We start from the raw sequence: 16,201 nt of genomic DNA, 5'->3' as shown, positions 1-16,201 counted from the left end.
GGGGATGGGGTTGAGAGAGAAAATGCCACCTGAAGAGTTGGTCTGTCTATCTAAGCAAGGAAATTCAGGAATTTTTTTATACCAAACCTGGCTCAGTGACTGCTGGGACAGAGGTTAATTCCGATGTTGATAAGGTTCATTGTCTAAATGCGCCCCAGAACTTTGTTTGCAGCCCAAATCCCACTCTCACCGAGGCTTTTGGCTGTGCCCTGGCCTGAGGCTGTTTGTTTACCCCCAGGACAAGGTGCTGGGGGGAGCTGCTCTGTGGCTTTAACTACCAGGAGATGGTGAGAGATAAATTCTTGTGTTCGCAGCATCGCAGGGCTCCCACCTCCTCCTTCCTCCGCCTCTCTGTCCTCTGCAGCACAGCCCTCACCACAGGCGATCCCCTGCACTGGGGATCCACTGCAGACCTAGCTAAGCAACTTTATTTTTTTTTTTTTCAATTTTTTTTTGCAAGAAAACATGCCAAAAAGCTTCCAGCTCTGCAGCAAAACCAGCCCAAAAATTGCCAGGTTGGGCAAGGGGAGCATCAAGGAGGGAAATCCTGGCTTTTAATAATTTTAATAAATTACATTTATTTTCTTGGCAGCCTGTTGGAAATGATAAAAGTATTAAAATAAATTTTAGTTAGTTAATCATAACCAATATATTAATTATAGACAATGTGTTATTCTTAAATTGCTCTTAGCATATAGCAAAGCTCCTTTTGTGGGAACACAGCCTGGAAAAACGACTAAAACTGTAAAGTTTGTTGAGCTAACCTTGATATGCTGCAATGAAAATTCACTGCTTTGTTTGCTAAAAATGTATAAAAAGGTGAGGAGGTTTTGGATCAGGGGCTGTGTGGAGGCTGAGATTTTGTCAGCCCCATCCACACCCAGAGCTGAGAATAAAGCAATTTTCCAACACTAAAAATGCAGCATTGGAGGGTTCTCTTCTCCTGATGGGTTTGGGGGTTTTTGGTAACAAGCCTGAAGCAGTTGCCAGCATTTCTCAAAGTTCAATGATCCAAGCCATGGGATGTTCAGAACATGGAATAGTTTATTTACAGGGTGACCAGTTTTTAAGCTTGAAAAACAACATTTCATCAGCACTGAGGGGCCAGGTGGGATCCAGGAGCTGAGGGATTGCTCCTGGAATTGTTTGGGAGCCACCTTGGAGGGCTGGGTGATAAGATGGGTTGGGATGGCCAGGGGTGCAGGGGTAAAAACCAGCTCTGTCCCACTGCTCCTCTCCATACCAGTTGCAAACCAGCTGCTTCTTGCCCTAATCCAAGGGGAAAAGGAGCACAGGTGGTTCCTTGTGCTGTGTCCCACCCCACAAACCCCACTAGAAACATGCACTTGGTGGTTTCCTGGGAAAGCATTGTTAAGGAATCTGGAAAAATCCAGATTTTCTGGAGCCAACACAGTTCATCCTGGGAGGCACAAAGCTCTGGGGTTCTGGGACAGCTTTGGAATTGGGTGGGAAGGACTCTGCCAGTCTGTGCTCCGGGGCTGGGCCAGGCTGGAGGAGCTGGGGGGCACAGCTGGGTGTCCCTGTCTGCCCCTCCTCATCCTCAGTTCCGCAGCTGCCGAGGAGCATTTGAGAGATTAAAGCAAAACTTCACAAAGAGCCTTTCCAGGCCCATTCAGGGCAGGTGGAGGAGCAGAGGAGGAGTCTCAGGGAAGAGCTGCTTTGGCCTTGTCCCCTGGGTCTGGCCCATTTTCAGGTTTGGCAGCAATGCTGTAGTAGTAGGAGCGGATGGTGTTCTCCACAGCCACAAACCCTGGACGTTCTTCCCATCTGCAAGGGCAAAAAAAGTCATCAGAGAGGAACAAATAAAGTCATCAGAGAGGACAAAAGTGGCCTGATGCACTCAGAGGACACAGAGACCCTTGGGGGAGAACAGCAGCCAGGGCTCAGGAGGCAGCTGAGACTTTTCAGGGACACAGAGGGTCAAAGACACAGAGCCTTGGGTGTGACCGTGTTCACAGGGGTTCTTGGATGAGGGAAGAGATGAGGATCTGACTCCATGTTTCAGAGGGCTTGATTTATTATTTTATGATATATATTATATTAAAACTATACTAAAAGAATAGAAGAAAGGATTTCATCAGAAGGCTGGCTAAGAATAGAATAAGAAAGAATGAATAACAAAAGCTTCTGTCTCAGACAGAGAGTCCGAGCCAGCTGGGCTGTGATTGGCCATTAATTAGAAACAACCACATGAGACCAATCCCAGATGCACCTGTTGCATTCCACAGCAGCAGATAACCATTGGTTACATTTTGTTCCTGAGGCCTCTCAGCTTCTCAGGAGGAAAAATCCTAAGGAAAGGGTTTTCCATAAAAGATGTCTGCGACACTTTGGGATCTTCCAGGATTGGCACAGGCAAATGGAGAGGTCTGATATTAAAAAAATCATCCTGGGCTGGGGAATCATCACAGCAAAGGCAGGAGACACCATTTGCTTTGTGTTGTCACTATGCAAACAGTGTGGTGAAGGTGTCCCTGCCCATGGACTGGACGGGCTTTAAGGTCTTTCCAACCCAAATTTCCAATCCCATTCTGGGATTTGGTGGCTCTGGTGGAGCTGGCACTGTGGTGAAACGCTCACCTGTATGTCCAGCACTGCTGCATCAGGGAGTACATCTCTGCTGGGCACTCCTGGGGACAGTCCATGCGCTTGCCCTGCTCTATGAAGCTGATCACCTCAGGGCCCTTCATTTTCTGGGATGGGAGCAAGGGATAATAAAGGATTAATGTGCTCAGAGCTGGCAGCAGGGCTAGAGGAGACAGGTTAGAGCTGAGCCTGGGTGGACCTTTGGTCACAAACCCCCCACATGTGGCAGTCACTGTTCCCACCCCAGAAGCCAGAACTGGTGTCCCACGCTGTGGCCAGGCCATCCTGCAGATCCCATCCCAAAGATCCCATCCCAGCCACCCTACACATCCCATCCCACAGATCCCATCCTATCCCATCCTGCAGATCCCATCCACAGACACCATCCCAACCATCCTGCAGACCCCATCCCAGAGACCCTATACCAGCCATCCTACAGACCCCAACCCACAGACCCTAACCCAGACATCCTGCAGACCCCATCCCAGCCACCCTGCACATCCCATCCCACAGATCCCATCCTATCCCATCCTGCAGATCCCATCCACAGACACCAACCCAACCATCCTGCAGATCCCATCCCATAGACCCTATCCCAGCCACCCTGCAGGTCCCATCCCATCCCACAGACCTATTCCAGACATCCTGCAGATCTCATCCCACAGAGCCCATCCCAGTCAGCCTGAAGATCCCATCCCATCCCAGAGACCCCATCCCAGTCAGCCTGCAGATCCCATCCCACAGACCCCATCCCAACCACCCTGCAGATCCCATCCCATCCCACAGACCCTATCCCAGCCACCCTGCAGATCCCATCCCACTGATCCCATCCCAGCCACCCCGAAGACACCATCCACAGACCCCATCCTATCCCATCCTGCAGATCTCATCCCATAGACCCTATCCCAGCCACCCTGCAGATCCCATTGCCCAGCCTGAAGATCCCATCCATCCCATCCCATCCTGCCTCCAGGCTCCATCCCACCCATTCTGCAGATCCCATCCTGTCAGTTGCATCCCACCCACCCTGCAGACCCCATCCCACCCTGCCTTCAGATCCCATCCCACCCAGCCTCCAAACTCCACCCCTTCCACCCTGCAGACCCCATCCCACCCACCCTACTCACCCCATCCCTCCTGTCCTACCAACTCCATCCCACCCAAGCATGGGCCCAGCAGTGGATGAGAAGTGATTTTTTCATCTCCCAAGCGAGCAGAAGGATCAAAGAACTCTGCTTCAATTCAACCCCAAATGAATTCCCTTTGTTTTCTATTTCTTCTCTCTTAAAACGAGCACAAAGCTGCAGGATCCACCCTCATTTGTGCCTTAACCAAGGTGTAGTGGGGCTGTGACACCCATGGGTGACAGAGCCAGCTCTGCCTCACCTTGTACAGCCCTTCCTCATCTTGTAGGGTTTCTACCTCACCTTGTAGGGCTCCTGGCCCACCTCGTAGAGCCTGCCTCAACTTATAGGGCCCTGCCTCAACTTATAGGGTTCCTGCTTCACCTTGTAGGGGCTCTGCCTTACCTTGAGGGTTTCTGCCTCACCTTGTAGGGTTTCTCCCGCACTTTGCAGGGCTCCTTCCTCACCTTGTAGGGCCCTGCCTCACCTTGTAGGGTTTCTCCCTCACCTTTTAGGGTTTCCACCTCACCTTTTAGGGCCCTGTCTCACCTTGTAGGATTTCTGCCTCACCTTGTAGGGTTTCTGCCCGAAGCTGAAGGCCTCCCACATGGTCACACCATAGCTCCAGACGTCGCTCTTGCTGGAGAACTTGTGGAAGAGGATGCACTCGGGGGCATACCACTTCAAGGGCCACTTCCCTGCTGTCCTGGCCTGCAGCAGAGCAAGGAGGGACATTTGCAGCCTGAGATTGCTGGGAGCTGCACCTGAATTCTGCTGGGTGTTTGTGTCAAATCTCACATGGCTGAAAAAAATCACCTGAAATGGGAGCTCCAAAGCCCAGTCCAGACCCTGCTGTCCTGTTGTGCAGGTGCTGAATGCCCACAGTGTCACCCTCCTCCTGCCACGCACTCCCAGGGCTCACTTAAACCATGGAATTATGGAATGGTTTGGGTTGGAAGGGACCTCAAAGCCCATCCAGAGCCATGGCAGGGACACCTCCCACTGTCCCAGGCTGCTCCAAGCCCTGTCCAGCCTGGCCTTGGGCACTGCCAGGGATGCAGGGGCAGCCCCAGCTGCTCTGGGCACCTGTGCCAGGGCCTGCCCACCCTGCCAGGGAACAATTCCTGATTGCCAAGATCCCATCCAGCCCTGCCCTCTGGCACTGGGAGCCATTGCCTGGCTCCTGTCCCTGCAGGCCTTGTCCCCAGTCCCTCTGCAGCTCTCCTGGAGCCCCTTCAGGCTCTGCCAGGGGCTCGGAGGTGTCCCTGGAGCCTTCTCTTGTCCAGGTGAGCACCCCCAGCTCTGCCAGGCTGGCTCCAGAGCAGAGGGGCTCCAGCCCTGTGACCAATTTAGTGGCCTTGTCTGGACTCATTCCAACTGGTCCTCATCATTCTTGTGCTGGTGGCCCCAGAGCTGGACACAGAATTCGAGGTTGGGTCTCTCCTTTAGTTGAGCACTGCTGGGAAGATCAGCCCTGGCTCACTCTTCATCACCTTCTCTTCTCTCTGGCTCCTCTCATCCCCCTGGCTGCCTCTGCATCCTCTTTGTCACCAGAGCTCTGCAAAGCCCCTTTTGATGTCACAGCAGTGAAACACAGCCTAATGTGTAGAGGGGTCTGTGAACAGCCCAGATTCTCAAGTCTCCAGGGGTCTCATCCTCCCACCCAGGAGGGCTCCTGCTCCAGACCCTTTGCTGTGCTCACACCCACCTTGTAGTAGCTGTCATCAGCTCCCAGAGCCTTGGAGAGCCCAAAGTCACTGATCTTGGCATAGTGCTGGTTGACCAGCAGGACATTCCTGGCTGCCAGGTCCCTGTGGACAAAGTTCTTCTCCTCCAGGTACTTCATGCCCATGGACACCTGGTGCATAAGCTCCACGATGTTGCTCATTGTAATCTCATCCCTGGGGAGGGTGAAAGGAGATCTCAGTCATAAAGGACCTGCTGTGCTCCCCTCTGACCTTTCCAGCTGCAAGGGAGAATGAGCATGGAGATCTGTGCTCCAGAAGCATCAACCCCTGGAGCCTCACATGAAAGATTTCTTTCTGCTCTTTTCAGCTTTTGTGACAGCCTGGTCAGAGAGAGAGAAAGTGAGAGAAGTGTCCTGGATTGTCAAGCAAATTCTGTTCTATTTGCCATCTGGATGGCAGCTGTCTTCTGTTAATTGAGCAGTTTGCCTTATCTCTTCCACACCCACTCCTCCCTCTGGGCAGACACCTGCTGATAACAGCCATTGAATGTCCCTGCATGGCTGATAAGAGCTACAGCATCCCATTGGGAGATGTGAGCCCAGGGGGAGGAGCCAAGCATTCCTGCCTGGATATAATCTGGAGATTCTGGAACACCAGCACAGCTTCTGCACTGGATTCCCCAGAGGAACAGCAGCTGCCTCTGCATCTTCAGAGGAAGATTCCACCCTTCTCCAGGATCCCTGCTCCAGCAGAGCCACCCCTGACACTGCAGGAGGGCTGAGCCACAATTCCAATGGCACTGCTGCCAGCACCCTGACCCACAGGGTGTCAGGCTGGGTTCTGACTCTGTCAGTATTGTTTTAGTTTACTGCATTGTTTATCTTTTTCTTTTCTTCCCTATTAAAGAACTGTTATTCCTGCTCCCATATTTGTTGCTTGAGAGCCCCTTAATTTAAAATTTATAGCAATTTGGAGGGAGGGGGTTTACATTTTCCATTTCAGGGGAGGCTCCTGCCTTCCTTAGCAGGCACCTGTCTTTTCAAACCAAGACAATAAGTTTTCCCAGAATCAGCCTGGGAAGCTTTAGGGAGCTGGAGATAAACAATGATAGCCAAACATTAAAAACAACCTGCAGGTGGTATTTTTCTAATAATCTGTTTTTCTCATAAGATTGGCTAATTAACAAGACACCCATTTGTAAGCAATCATGTGAAATGTGCTGATTAAATGACCAATCAGGTCCACCTGTAGCAAACTAAGCTATAAAAGAAGAGAGGATGAAATAAATGAGGCTTTTTGCTATTTTGCCTTCTGATCCAACTACGTGTCATCTCTGACTCAATGGTGACACAAGGGTGGGCTTTTGAAGTAGATTTTAAGAAGAAACACAGAAAATCAGCCAGGTTTTATCCAACACTCACTTCTTGGAAGCCAAGAACCTGTTGAGGGGCCCTCCAGAAGCCATCTCCATCACGAGCATCAGCGACTCGGCCTCGCACACCCCGATCATTCTCACAATGTAGGGGTTGTCCAGCTGGTGCATGATCTGAGCTTCCTTCATCATCTCATCCTTCACTGTCTTCTCGTTGTTGCTCTTCAGCACCTTGATGGCCACGTCAATCTGCTTCCTGCATGGGGGAGCAGTCGTGGTGTCACTGTCATATTTTCTGAAAAATCCCTTTACCAGGATTTCTTCTCCTGGGAAGATGAGAAGCCTCAGCTTCTCCTGTGTTTGCTGCTCTGGAATGTGGTCTGGAGACTGTTTAGCCAAACACGTGAATTTTTTTTAATTAATAACCAATCACCATGAGCTGTGTCAGACTCTGAGGAGTCAGTCACAAGTTTTTGTTATCATTCTTGTTAAGCCTTCTGTCTGTATCCTTATTTTTCTTTAGTATAGCATAGTATAATATATAAAATATAATGTAATATAATGTAATATAATAATAAATCAGCCTTCTGAGAACATGGAGTCAGATTTCTCATCTCTCACCTCATCCTGGGCACCTCACAAACACCACACCATGGCATGGGCTGAGCACAGCTGGAATCAGGGGTCACAGCCAGGAATGGAAATCCCTTCTCCTGGGACACTGTCTGACCTCTCATCAGCCTGTTCTGGCAGGGCCCTGTCTGACCTCTCATCAGCCTGTTCTGGCAGGGCCCTGCACCATCCTGGTGTCCCAGGATGGAGAGGAAAGGTCACCCCACCCTTGTGGGTATAGCCAGAAGTTGCCATCCTTGATCTGGGGACGAGACACCTCCCCTCCCACACTGAGATCTGGGTCATCAGTGCCATTTTTCCAGGAAGAAACTGAGGCACAAGTAGGTAAAGACCATCACAAATAACCAACAGCAGAGCCAAGGGTGACATAACTCCTCAGTGTCACTGCTTTGGCCTGACACAGACAGAGGTGGTCTCAGGAATGTAGAGTTGTTCCTCTGAGCCCAGCAAGTTCCTTTGGAAGTGGCAGCTGTGTGCCTGGGAATGTGGAAATTACACACCCAGGGCAATGCAGCTGTCAGTGAAAATCCACGGGAAGCCGTGGAATTACAGCATCACATCATAATATCCTGGGATCACTGGGGTTGGAAAAGACCTGCAAGATCATCAAGTCCAACCCCTGGCTGAACACCACTATCCCCACTAAACCCCACCACAAAACCTGCTCATCTTCTGAACACTTCAGTGCTGGTGCCTCAACCATCAGATCCACCACCCCTGAACTTCCAGATCATTTCTAATCCCCTCCATTGTCACTTTGGGGCCCATCTAGTAACCAACAGGACAGCTGGGGACACCTCAAGCCCAGCCAGGTCCCTCTCCTCCCCGTTCCTTCCCAAGCACCCTCACTCACTTCCTCATTTTGTAAACTCCCTTCTTGACACAGCCAAAATTTCCTGAGCCCAGCTCCACCTCATCAATCATCAGGTGGTCCCTCTTCAGGAACAGCTTCTTGTCCTTCAGCTCCTCAGGGTCACTGTAGGGGCTCTCGTACACGCTGGTGTCCATGGGCAGCAGCCGGGATTTTCCTACCCCTTCCCAAGAGGAGCACTCGGTTATAAACCTGCCCTTCCCCATCCCGCTGTCCCTCACGGATTGGGAAGGGTTTCTCTGCTCTTTTGGCCAATTCACCTCCAGCATTTCTGGTCCCTCCTGGGCATCTCCCTTCCTTTCACAACCCAGGGCCCCTCCCAGTCCTGTCTCTTCAGAGAGAGCAGCAGGCACAACCTTCCCAGGGTTTCTCCTGGGGAAGGTAGTGAGAAAGCTCAGAGAAAGAAGAAAAAAACAATTCTTATCTCTATTTGCTGCTCCTGTTGTTTGGCACATGTGGAATGTGTTATGGAGCTTGTTTACCCAGAGTGATTTGTTAATTGGACTCTGGTGATGATTTGGATTGATTGACCAATTAGGTCAAAGCTGTGTCATCACTGTCTGGTAAGGGTCATGGGACTTTTTTTAGTTGTATAGTTTAGTATAGTATCAGTATAGTATGTATAATATAATATAATGTAATATAATGTAATGTAAAATATAATATAATGTAATGTAATATAATATAATATAATATAATATAATATAATATAATATAATATAATATAATATAATATAATATAATATAATATAATATAATATAATATAATATAATATAATATAATATAATATAATATAATATAATATAATATAATATAATATAATATAATATAATATAGCAATTATTCAGCCCTCTGAATCTTGGAGTCATTGCACATTATTCCTCGGGCTGGGGGTTTTCCTGCATTAATAGTACTGGTTGCTGAAAGAGTTGGGATGGGGAGAGGGGTCTGAGCATTCCCACTCCACATATCTGCCCTGCCAGCCCTGGGCAGGGCTTTACCCCACTGAAATTCAGCTGAATCCACTGAAAAATGTAAATTTTACTGAAAAAAAGAGTAAATTTTAGTGAAAAAATGTCATTTTTAGTGAAAAATGGGGATAGGACAGGGCTTCACTTCCTGGGCAAGGCAAGGAATGGGATAGGGCTTGATTTCCTGGGAGCCCAGTGTGGGTGCAGGGCCCTGAAATGTCTGGGGTGCTCCTGGGTGCTTTGGTAAGAAAGGGGCTTTGTAGCAGGGCTCCAGGGAACCCCTGGGCTCCTGGAACATCCCCATTCCTGTCCCCTGTGAGGAGGAGAGGGCTCTGGAAGTGCTCACCAACAGGGTCTGGGGTGTATCCATCTGCATTGAGAGGGCCCAGGTTTCTCTGGAAAAGAAATGAGGAGAAAGTGGATAAAGGAGAAATTGCTTCAGTTGCAAATGGAAGGGAAAGGGACAGGGAAAGTGCATCCCAACACAGCCCCAGCTGGTGATCCCTCTGAAAGGTGAGACTGGAGTGGTCTGGAGCCAACATTCCAGTCCAGTTCCAGCAGGGATTGGTGCCAGGGACCCTGAGCACAGCACCCTCCCTCAGGGCTGTGCAAGGTCAGGGCTCTCTGTCCCCTCTGCTGTCCCCATCCCAGCCAGGACTCACAGATTGCAGTGAGCCAGGAAGGGGAGGCATTGGGGAAAATGAAACAGGAAAGCCTTATCAATATGATTGTCTGGCAAAAGATTTTGAGAATATAGAAACTATAAGCGAGATTGAAATGAAAGCAAGCTTTAAGTCCCTCAGTTACTAAACAATGGGAAAACAATGGTGTGGCTGGCTGAAGGTGATCCCCTTTTGATGGAACAACACCCTCTGCTTGCAGACAGGCCCAAGGGTCAGAGCAGACCCTGCCAGCCTGGCAGAAGGGGCCCAAAGAGGAGTTTTTAGGGTTTAAAATGTAGCACAGTATGGTAACGTAGAGATTCTTACAGGCTGTATGGAAATGCTATAGGATTTGTACCTTGTACTAGATTGGTTAGTGAGAATCAGAATATTCAACACAGAAGAAGATTTATTGTATTGTAACGGGAACTTTGCCCTCTTACTTTTCTATGCTCTTACCCTTTTATTCTCTTATGCTTTTACTCCCTTACTCTCTCACCCTCTCATCCTCTCTCCCCCTCTCTTCTCTCAGGCCTGCTCTGAGCTGTGCCTGGCAGCTCCCAGCAGGGCCCTGCACCCAGGCCCTTTGCAATAAACCCCAAGTTCCACGACCAGAAGAAGATTTATTGTATTGTAACAGGAACCTCATGCTCTTTTACTCTCTCTTTACCTTCTTTACTCTTCCTCACTCATCTCTTTACCACACTCTTGCCTTCTCTCTCTTTACCCCTCTCTTCTCTCAGAGTTGTGCAGCTCTGAGTTGTGGCTGCAGCTCCCAGCAGGGCCCTGCACCCAGGCCCTTTGCAATAAATGCAATTTCCATGACCTGGCTGCAGAGATCTCTCATCTCCATCTGTCCTGACCGTCCTACCCCGACACTCCTACAGGGAGGGAGGCCTAGAGGCAGCTCAGGTCACAGCCAGCCCAGGAAAAGTGGCCTTGTGAGCACACAGGGACACTGTGCAGCCACTGTCCCCAGAGCAGAGAGCCACAGGCGGGCACAGCTTAGAATGCCAGAGCCACAGAATCCCAGAGCTGGAAGAAGAGCTTGGGAAGAACTGCGTCTACCAGAGCTGGGAAGAGCCCCTGAGGAGCCTCCCCTCAGTCTCCTGGGCTCCAGCTGAGCGAGCCAAGTGCCCTCAGCTGCTCCTCAGCCCTTCCCCAGCTCCGTGTCCCTCCTTTGGGCACTCTCCAACACCTGGGAGAGCCACCACCCTGGAGGCCACTGTGGGTGAGGTGATGGGTGAGCCCCCAGGCCTTGCTCAGACCCCTGGGCTCCCCAAACCCGCTGCTTTCAGCCCAGCCCAGCACTCAGGGGCTGAGCAGGGACATTCCCCAGGGCAGGGCGAGCACAAAGCCCTGGCTGGGGGCCAGTGGGAGCAGCAGGGCTGAGCATTCCCAGAATCCCAGCAGGGCAGGGATGGAGGGATCCCCAAGGACGGCCCCACATGTGGCAAGGAGCTCTGGATGAATGGAAACCCTGCTCAGCTCGACCAAGGGCTGTGCCCAGCTATTCCCCACCCCCATCCAAGCTGGAAGGGGAACAACATCCCAGCTGGGCTTAATAAAGTCCAGTGCAGTTGCTGAGCTTTTAGACAAAAGCAGGGTTTGAAGAGCAGGGTTTGATCAGCCAGGCTTGAAATGCAGCAATATTAAAACCACTGAGTTCCCAATGAAACAAAGCCTCCCCCAAACTCACGCTCACGGAGGGGTGTGTGGGTGGAACTGGTGCTGCAGAGGCTGCAAAACAAGAGGGAGGATTTGTTATCAGGAATTTGTTATCAGCAGTTTGTTATCAACTGTTTGCTATCAGGAGTTTGTTATCAGGAGTTTGCTCCAAGCAGGGCCAGAGCATTGCTCCTTGAAGGACCCTGTGGGTCTGATCACATCCCCTCCAACCCCCAAAGGAAAATTTCCCCAGCTTTAGCCTAAAAAGGTGCAGAAATGGGTCTGGATGTGGCTGTTATTCCCAAATTTTGTCAGGGAAAGTGGCAGCACTGGAGCACCCCATGAGTAGAGACTGAGCTGTGCCCCAGGACAGGGCAGGCTCTCCAGTGACATTTGTGACACGTGGAGCCAAAGTGGCCCTGGGAAGGAAGGGAAATTTGGGCTGGCACTGCTCCAATTGGCACCAGGTGGTGGCAAACCAAGGCCAGGGGTGGCACTGGGAGGTGTCAGCTCACCTGGCATGTTGGGGTTGGGGCAGGCTTCCCTCAGGTAGAAAATCAGCCCGTCTGGTTTGAGTTTTAAGTACTCCACCAACTGGCAAAGGGATGAGAGGAAAAAGATTATTGTGAGGAGAAAAAAAATCATTATATGATATATGATATATAATATATAATATTATATATTATATTATATATATTATAATATATATAATATATACTAATTAGTATATAGTATATATTAATGTTATAATATATAGTATATATTTATATATTGTATATAATATTTACTTACATATTATAATATTAATATAATTCAGTAATATTAATAGAATTATATAGAATTTAATATAATTTAATTATATATATTTAATATATAAAATAGATTATATCCTTATATTGTACATTTTATATATTATTATATATAATATATAATATAAATATAATATTATTATATGATTATGTAATAATATAATGATATGTTATATTATTATACAGTATATATTTAATTTCATATTGACAATATATTTAATTATATATATATTATTATCTATATAATACCTTATGTTTATTATTATTATTATTATTATTATTATTATTATTATTATTATTATTATTATTATTATTATTATTATTATCATTACTACTACTATTACTACTATTATTATTATTATCTTTTGTGGCTTAGGACAATGATTCCTCTCAGATTTATAGCAGGCGGGCACCAGACTGTTTCTGTCTTCTCTGTGTGCACTTAGGGGTGTCCCAGGATGTGATTGCATCCCTGGATATCTGCCAGACTGGGATGAACTTGGGGAATTCAATAAGGCCCAAGGAAAGACAAAATCTGCAGTCTGAGCAGGGCATGTAGAGGGCAGTGCCATTGTTGGGCCAGCCAGGAAGGGGTTTAGGCCCTGATGTGTGGGATGAATCCTGAGAGAAAGCAGATCCTTTTTCCCAGAGGAGCTGCAGGGTTTGTTCCGTGGATCCCAGGCAGTTTTTAATGGCAGCACCCCTGGATCCAGCACAGAGGGGACATCACTCAGCCTGGGGACAACCAGCCCAGCCCAGGGACACCAGGCTTTCCCTTCCCCTCCTGCCTGGCTCAAGTTTCAGAAGCAATCAAGAGCCTGGCATGGCTCTGTCACCATAAAAATGCCCCAAAATCTTTGTTTTCAATAACATTCCAAGTGAAAACATCCCTGGAAATTCAGAAAATTCAGTAAAATGGGGTTGTTGTTCCTCAGACAGCCCTAGCCAGGAGGAAGCTCTGGCATCCACCCCCTGCTTAATTTTAGTTAATGGTTTAACTCGTAAATGACTTGTTTTAATTAATTAACCCCAACCAATATATGTGTAAATTATAATTATTGTGTTACTCTTCAATTACTCCCAGCCAGCATGGAACAAGGTTGTCATGAGCTACTTTTGCAGGAGCACAGCTGGGGAAAATTACTAGAATTTTAAGTTTTGATAAACTAACTCTGATATACCCCAGTGAACAAAGCCTGGGAGGGGAAGATGGATTGAGGTTGGACATCTGGAATGCAGAATTTATGGACCACAAGGAGACTTTGGAGAAACCAGAAGAAAAAAAGAGACTTAAAAAAAAAATCAGTTTAAGCATTGGAGACTCCCTGCTAAAGAAAAAAAAAAGAAAAAAAATCTTTTTTAGTTTTAAAAAGATTAAAAATATGGTCTAATTAGCAGAAAAAGAGAAATTAATAACCAATAGAGGATAGAATACTAATTGATGAAAGAGAATTAGCAGAGAATCATGGAATATTCTGAGTTAGAAGTTAGAGGATCAGTGGTGATGATTATTAACTATTAAGTGACGGGGATCAAACCAAAAGTGTAGTATTATGATGTCATTTAGAAGCAATGAACATTCATTTATTTTTCTGTAGAAATAATTATAAAAATAAAATACTTTTATATAAATATATTTTCTATAATAGATATATATTTATAAATATATAATATATAAATATAATAATGTATAAATATATTATATGACTATAAATAAATATTTATATTTTATATACTTTTTTATAAATATAAATGTCCAATCAAGTAACAATGTTTTGGATCAGGGTCTGTGTGGAGGCCAGAATTTTGTCAGCCATGCACACAACCCATGGCCAGGAATAAAATAACTCCTGACTTGCTGACACTAAAAAAATGACATTAGAGGGGTTTATTTATCCTGATGATTTTGAGGGACTTGGTAACACTTCAAAGCAAGGAAAAGGTGCCTCAATTTCTTGTTACCTGCCAGAGTGTGTCAAATTTGGTGCCCTCAGGAATGGAATATTTCCCAGATTTATCGTGATCCACCCGGTAGTGATACACGGTCTTGCCATAGACGAGGGACAGGGCGTAGGCACGGTTCTCCTTTTTTTCTCTCAGCCTAGCAGGAAGGAAAATGATTAATAAATTATTAAAAGCAGCTCTTGGTTTCGCTCTGAGGATTGTCAGTGGTGAGTGGACACGGGTACATGGAGAGGTGCCCCTGCATCCCTGTATAAAATTATAATAAAAAGTATATATATAATATATAATATATAATACATTGTATATCATATATTGTATATTATAATATACATAATATATTATATACAGTATATTATATATTATGTATTCTATATTATATATATTATACATTATATGTTATATATAATATATTGTATTATATTATATATATTATATATAATGTTTTAATATATATATAATATATATAATACAATCTGGAATTGTGGGTGTGGAGTTTGAATAGAAGTGTGTGATATCACAGGGTGGAAAACTTAGAGTTGAAGGTTTTAGAATATAGTAATATATATAAAGCAAGATAGTTTAAAGCAGAAGTTAATCCTTTTTCTTCACGAGTTTGAGTAGTATTATGTTATTAAATAAAAAAGTCCACACTACAAGTCATGAGTAGTTAGTTATTGAGTTAAAAGTAAAAATAATTCAAGTGTCAATTCTTAAGTGGACAGTTGATCCTTAAAAGGCCTTGTAGAGAGAGATGGGCTCCATTTTTAGCTTGTTAGAGTTAAGTACTATAAAACTCAGTTTACAGAATCACAGAATCGCAGAATAATGAGGTTGGAAGAGACCTCTAAGATCATGGAGTCCAACCTATGCCCTAACACCCCAACCAGACTATAGCACCAAGTGCCATGTCCAGTCTTTATTTTTAAACACATCCAGAGATGGTGATTCCACCACCTCCCTGGGAAGAGCATTCCAGTACTTTATTATTCTTTCGGTGAAAATTTTTTCCTAAACTATATTTTTTATGAAATTACAGTTAAGAACTAATAAACATCTAAGTCCAAACAAAAAACCATCTCACACACTTAATCCCCACCTTGACAATAAAAAAACCCCAAAGAGTCCACATAGTGGTGCCCCGTGTGAGGAAGAAGAGATTTGGGGCACAGCCCACCTTTGAAATATCTGTAATCTGTAATATCTGAAATATCTGTAACTCTGAGAAAATTCAGCTACACCTCCTCTGTCACGTGAAGCCAGTGACAGCAGGGCAGTGGGGGTGGGAAATGGTCAGAAATTCAGGGGTGTTCTGGTCTCTCTGAGTGCCACTGAGGGGACCCTGGTCAGCCCCAACATGGTGGACAGCAGGGAGGGCACTGTCCCATGCCCCGGGGGTACCAAAGGCAGCCAGGCTGATCCCTGAGGGTACCAAAGGCAGCCAGGCTGATCCTGGGGGTGCCAAAGGCAGCCAGGCTGATCCCTGAGGGTACCAAAGGCAGCCAGGCTGATCCTGGGGGTGCCAAGGGCAGCCAGGCTGATCCTGGGGGTGCCAAAGGCAGCCAGGCTGATCCTGGGGGTACCAAAGGCAGCCAGGCTGGTCCCTGGGGGTACCAAAGGCAGCCAGGCTGGTCCCTGGGGGTACCAAAGGCAGCCAGGCTGATCCCCTGCAGCAGAGGAGACACCGGAACAACGGTGGAAGATGAAGGGGCCGACTCTTAGCAGGGTTAATCCAAAATTTATTTCAGGAGCTCCAGGGAGCCCCAGCAACCTCAGGAGGCTCCTGCTGAGAACCCGGGAGAGGTGCCAAGGTTACACTGAAAGGGAGGTGGA

General features: G+C 46.9%; 1 protein-coding gene across 1 annotated transcript in view; it reads right to left on the bottom strand.

Moving 5' to 3' along the window:
* Positions 1-1,026: 1,026 nt before the first annotated feature.
* The window catches only part of ZAP70 (zeta chain of T cell receptor associated protein kinase 70), a 41,835-nt gene continuing 26,660 nt past the window's right edge, over positions 1,027-16,201 (bottom strand). Inside the window, exons 5-14 of the mRNA XM_054650165.2 lie at positions 14,369-14,507; positions 12,113-12,191; positions 11,629-11,669; positions 9,614-9,662; positions 8,278-8,458; positions 6,841-7,047; positions 5,440-5,632; positions 4,302-4,442; positions 2,602-2,714; positions 1,027-1,788 (exon numbers count right to left, since the gene is read on the bottom strand). Of these exons, the coding sequence (XP_054506140.2) occupies positions 1,665-1,788; positions 2,602-2,714; positions 4,302-4,442; positions 5,440-5,632; positions 6,841-7,047; positions 8,278-8,458; positions 9,614-9,662; positions 11,629-11,669; positions 12,113-12,191; positions 14,369-14,507 (1,267 nt within the window). The 3' untranslated portion in view covers positions 1,027-1,664. The remainder of the gene's footprint in view (positions 1,789-2,601; positions 2,715-4,301; positions 4,443-5,439; positions 5,633-6,840; positions 7,048-8,277; positions 8,459-9,613; positions 9,663-11,628; positions 11,670-12,112; positions 12,192-14,368; positions 14,508-16,201) is intronic.

The sequence above is a fragment of the Agelaius phoeniceus genome, chromosome 29 (assembly GCF_051311805.1).
Source record: "Agelaius phoeniceus isolate bAgePho1 chromosome 29, bAgePho1.hap1, whole genome shotgun sequence".
NCBI lineage: Eukaryota > Metazoa > Chordata > Aves > Passeriformes > Icteridae > Agelaius > Agelaius phoeniceus.
The sequence above is the reverse complement of the archived record's forward strand: the minus strand, read 5'-3'. Positions and strand labels throughout refer to the sequence as shown.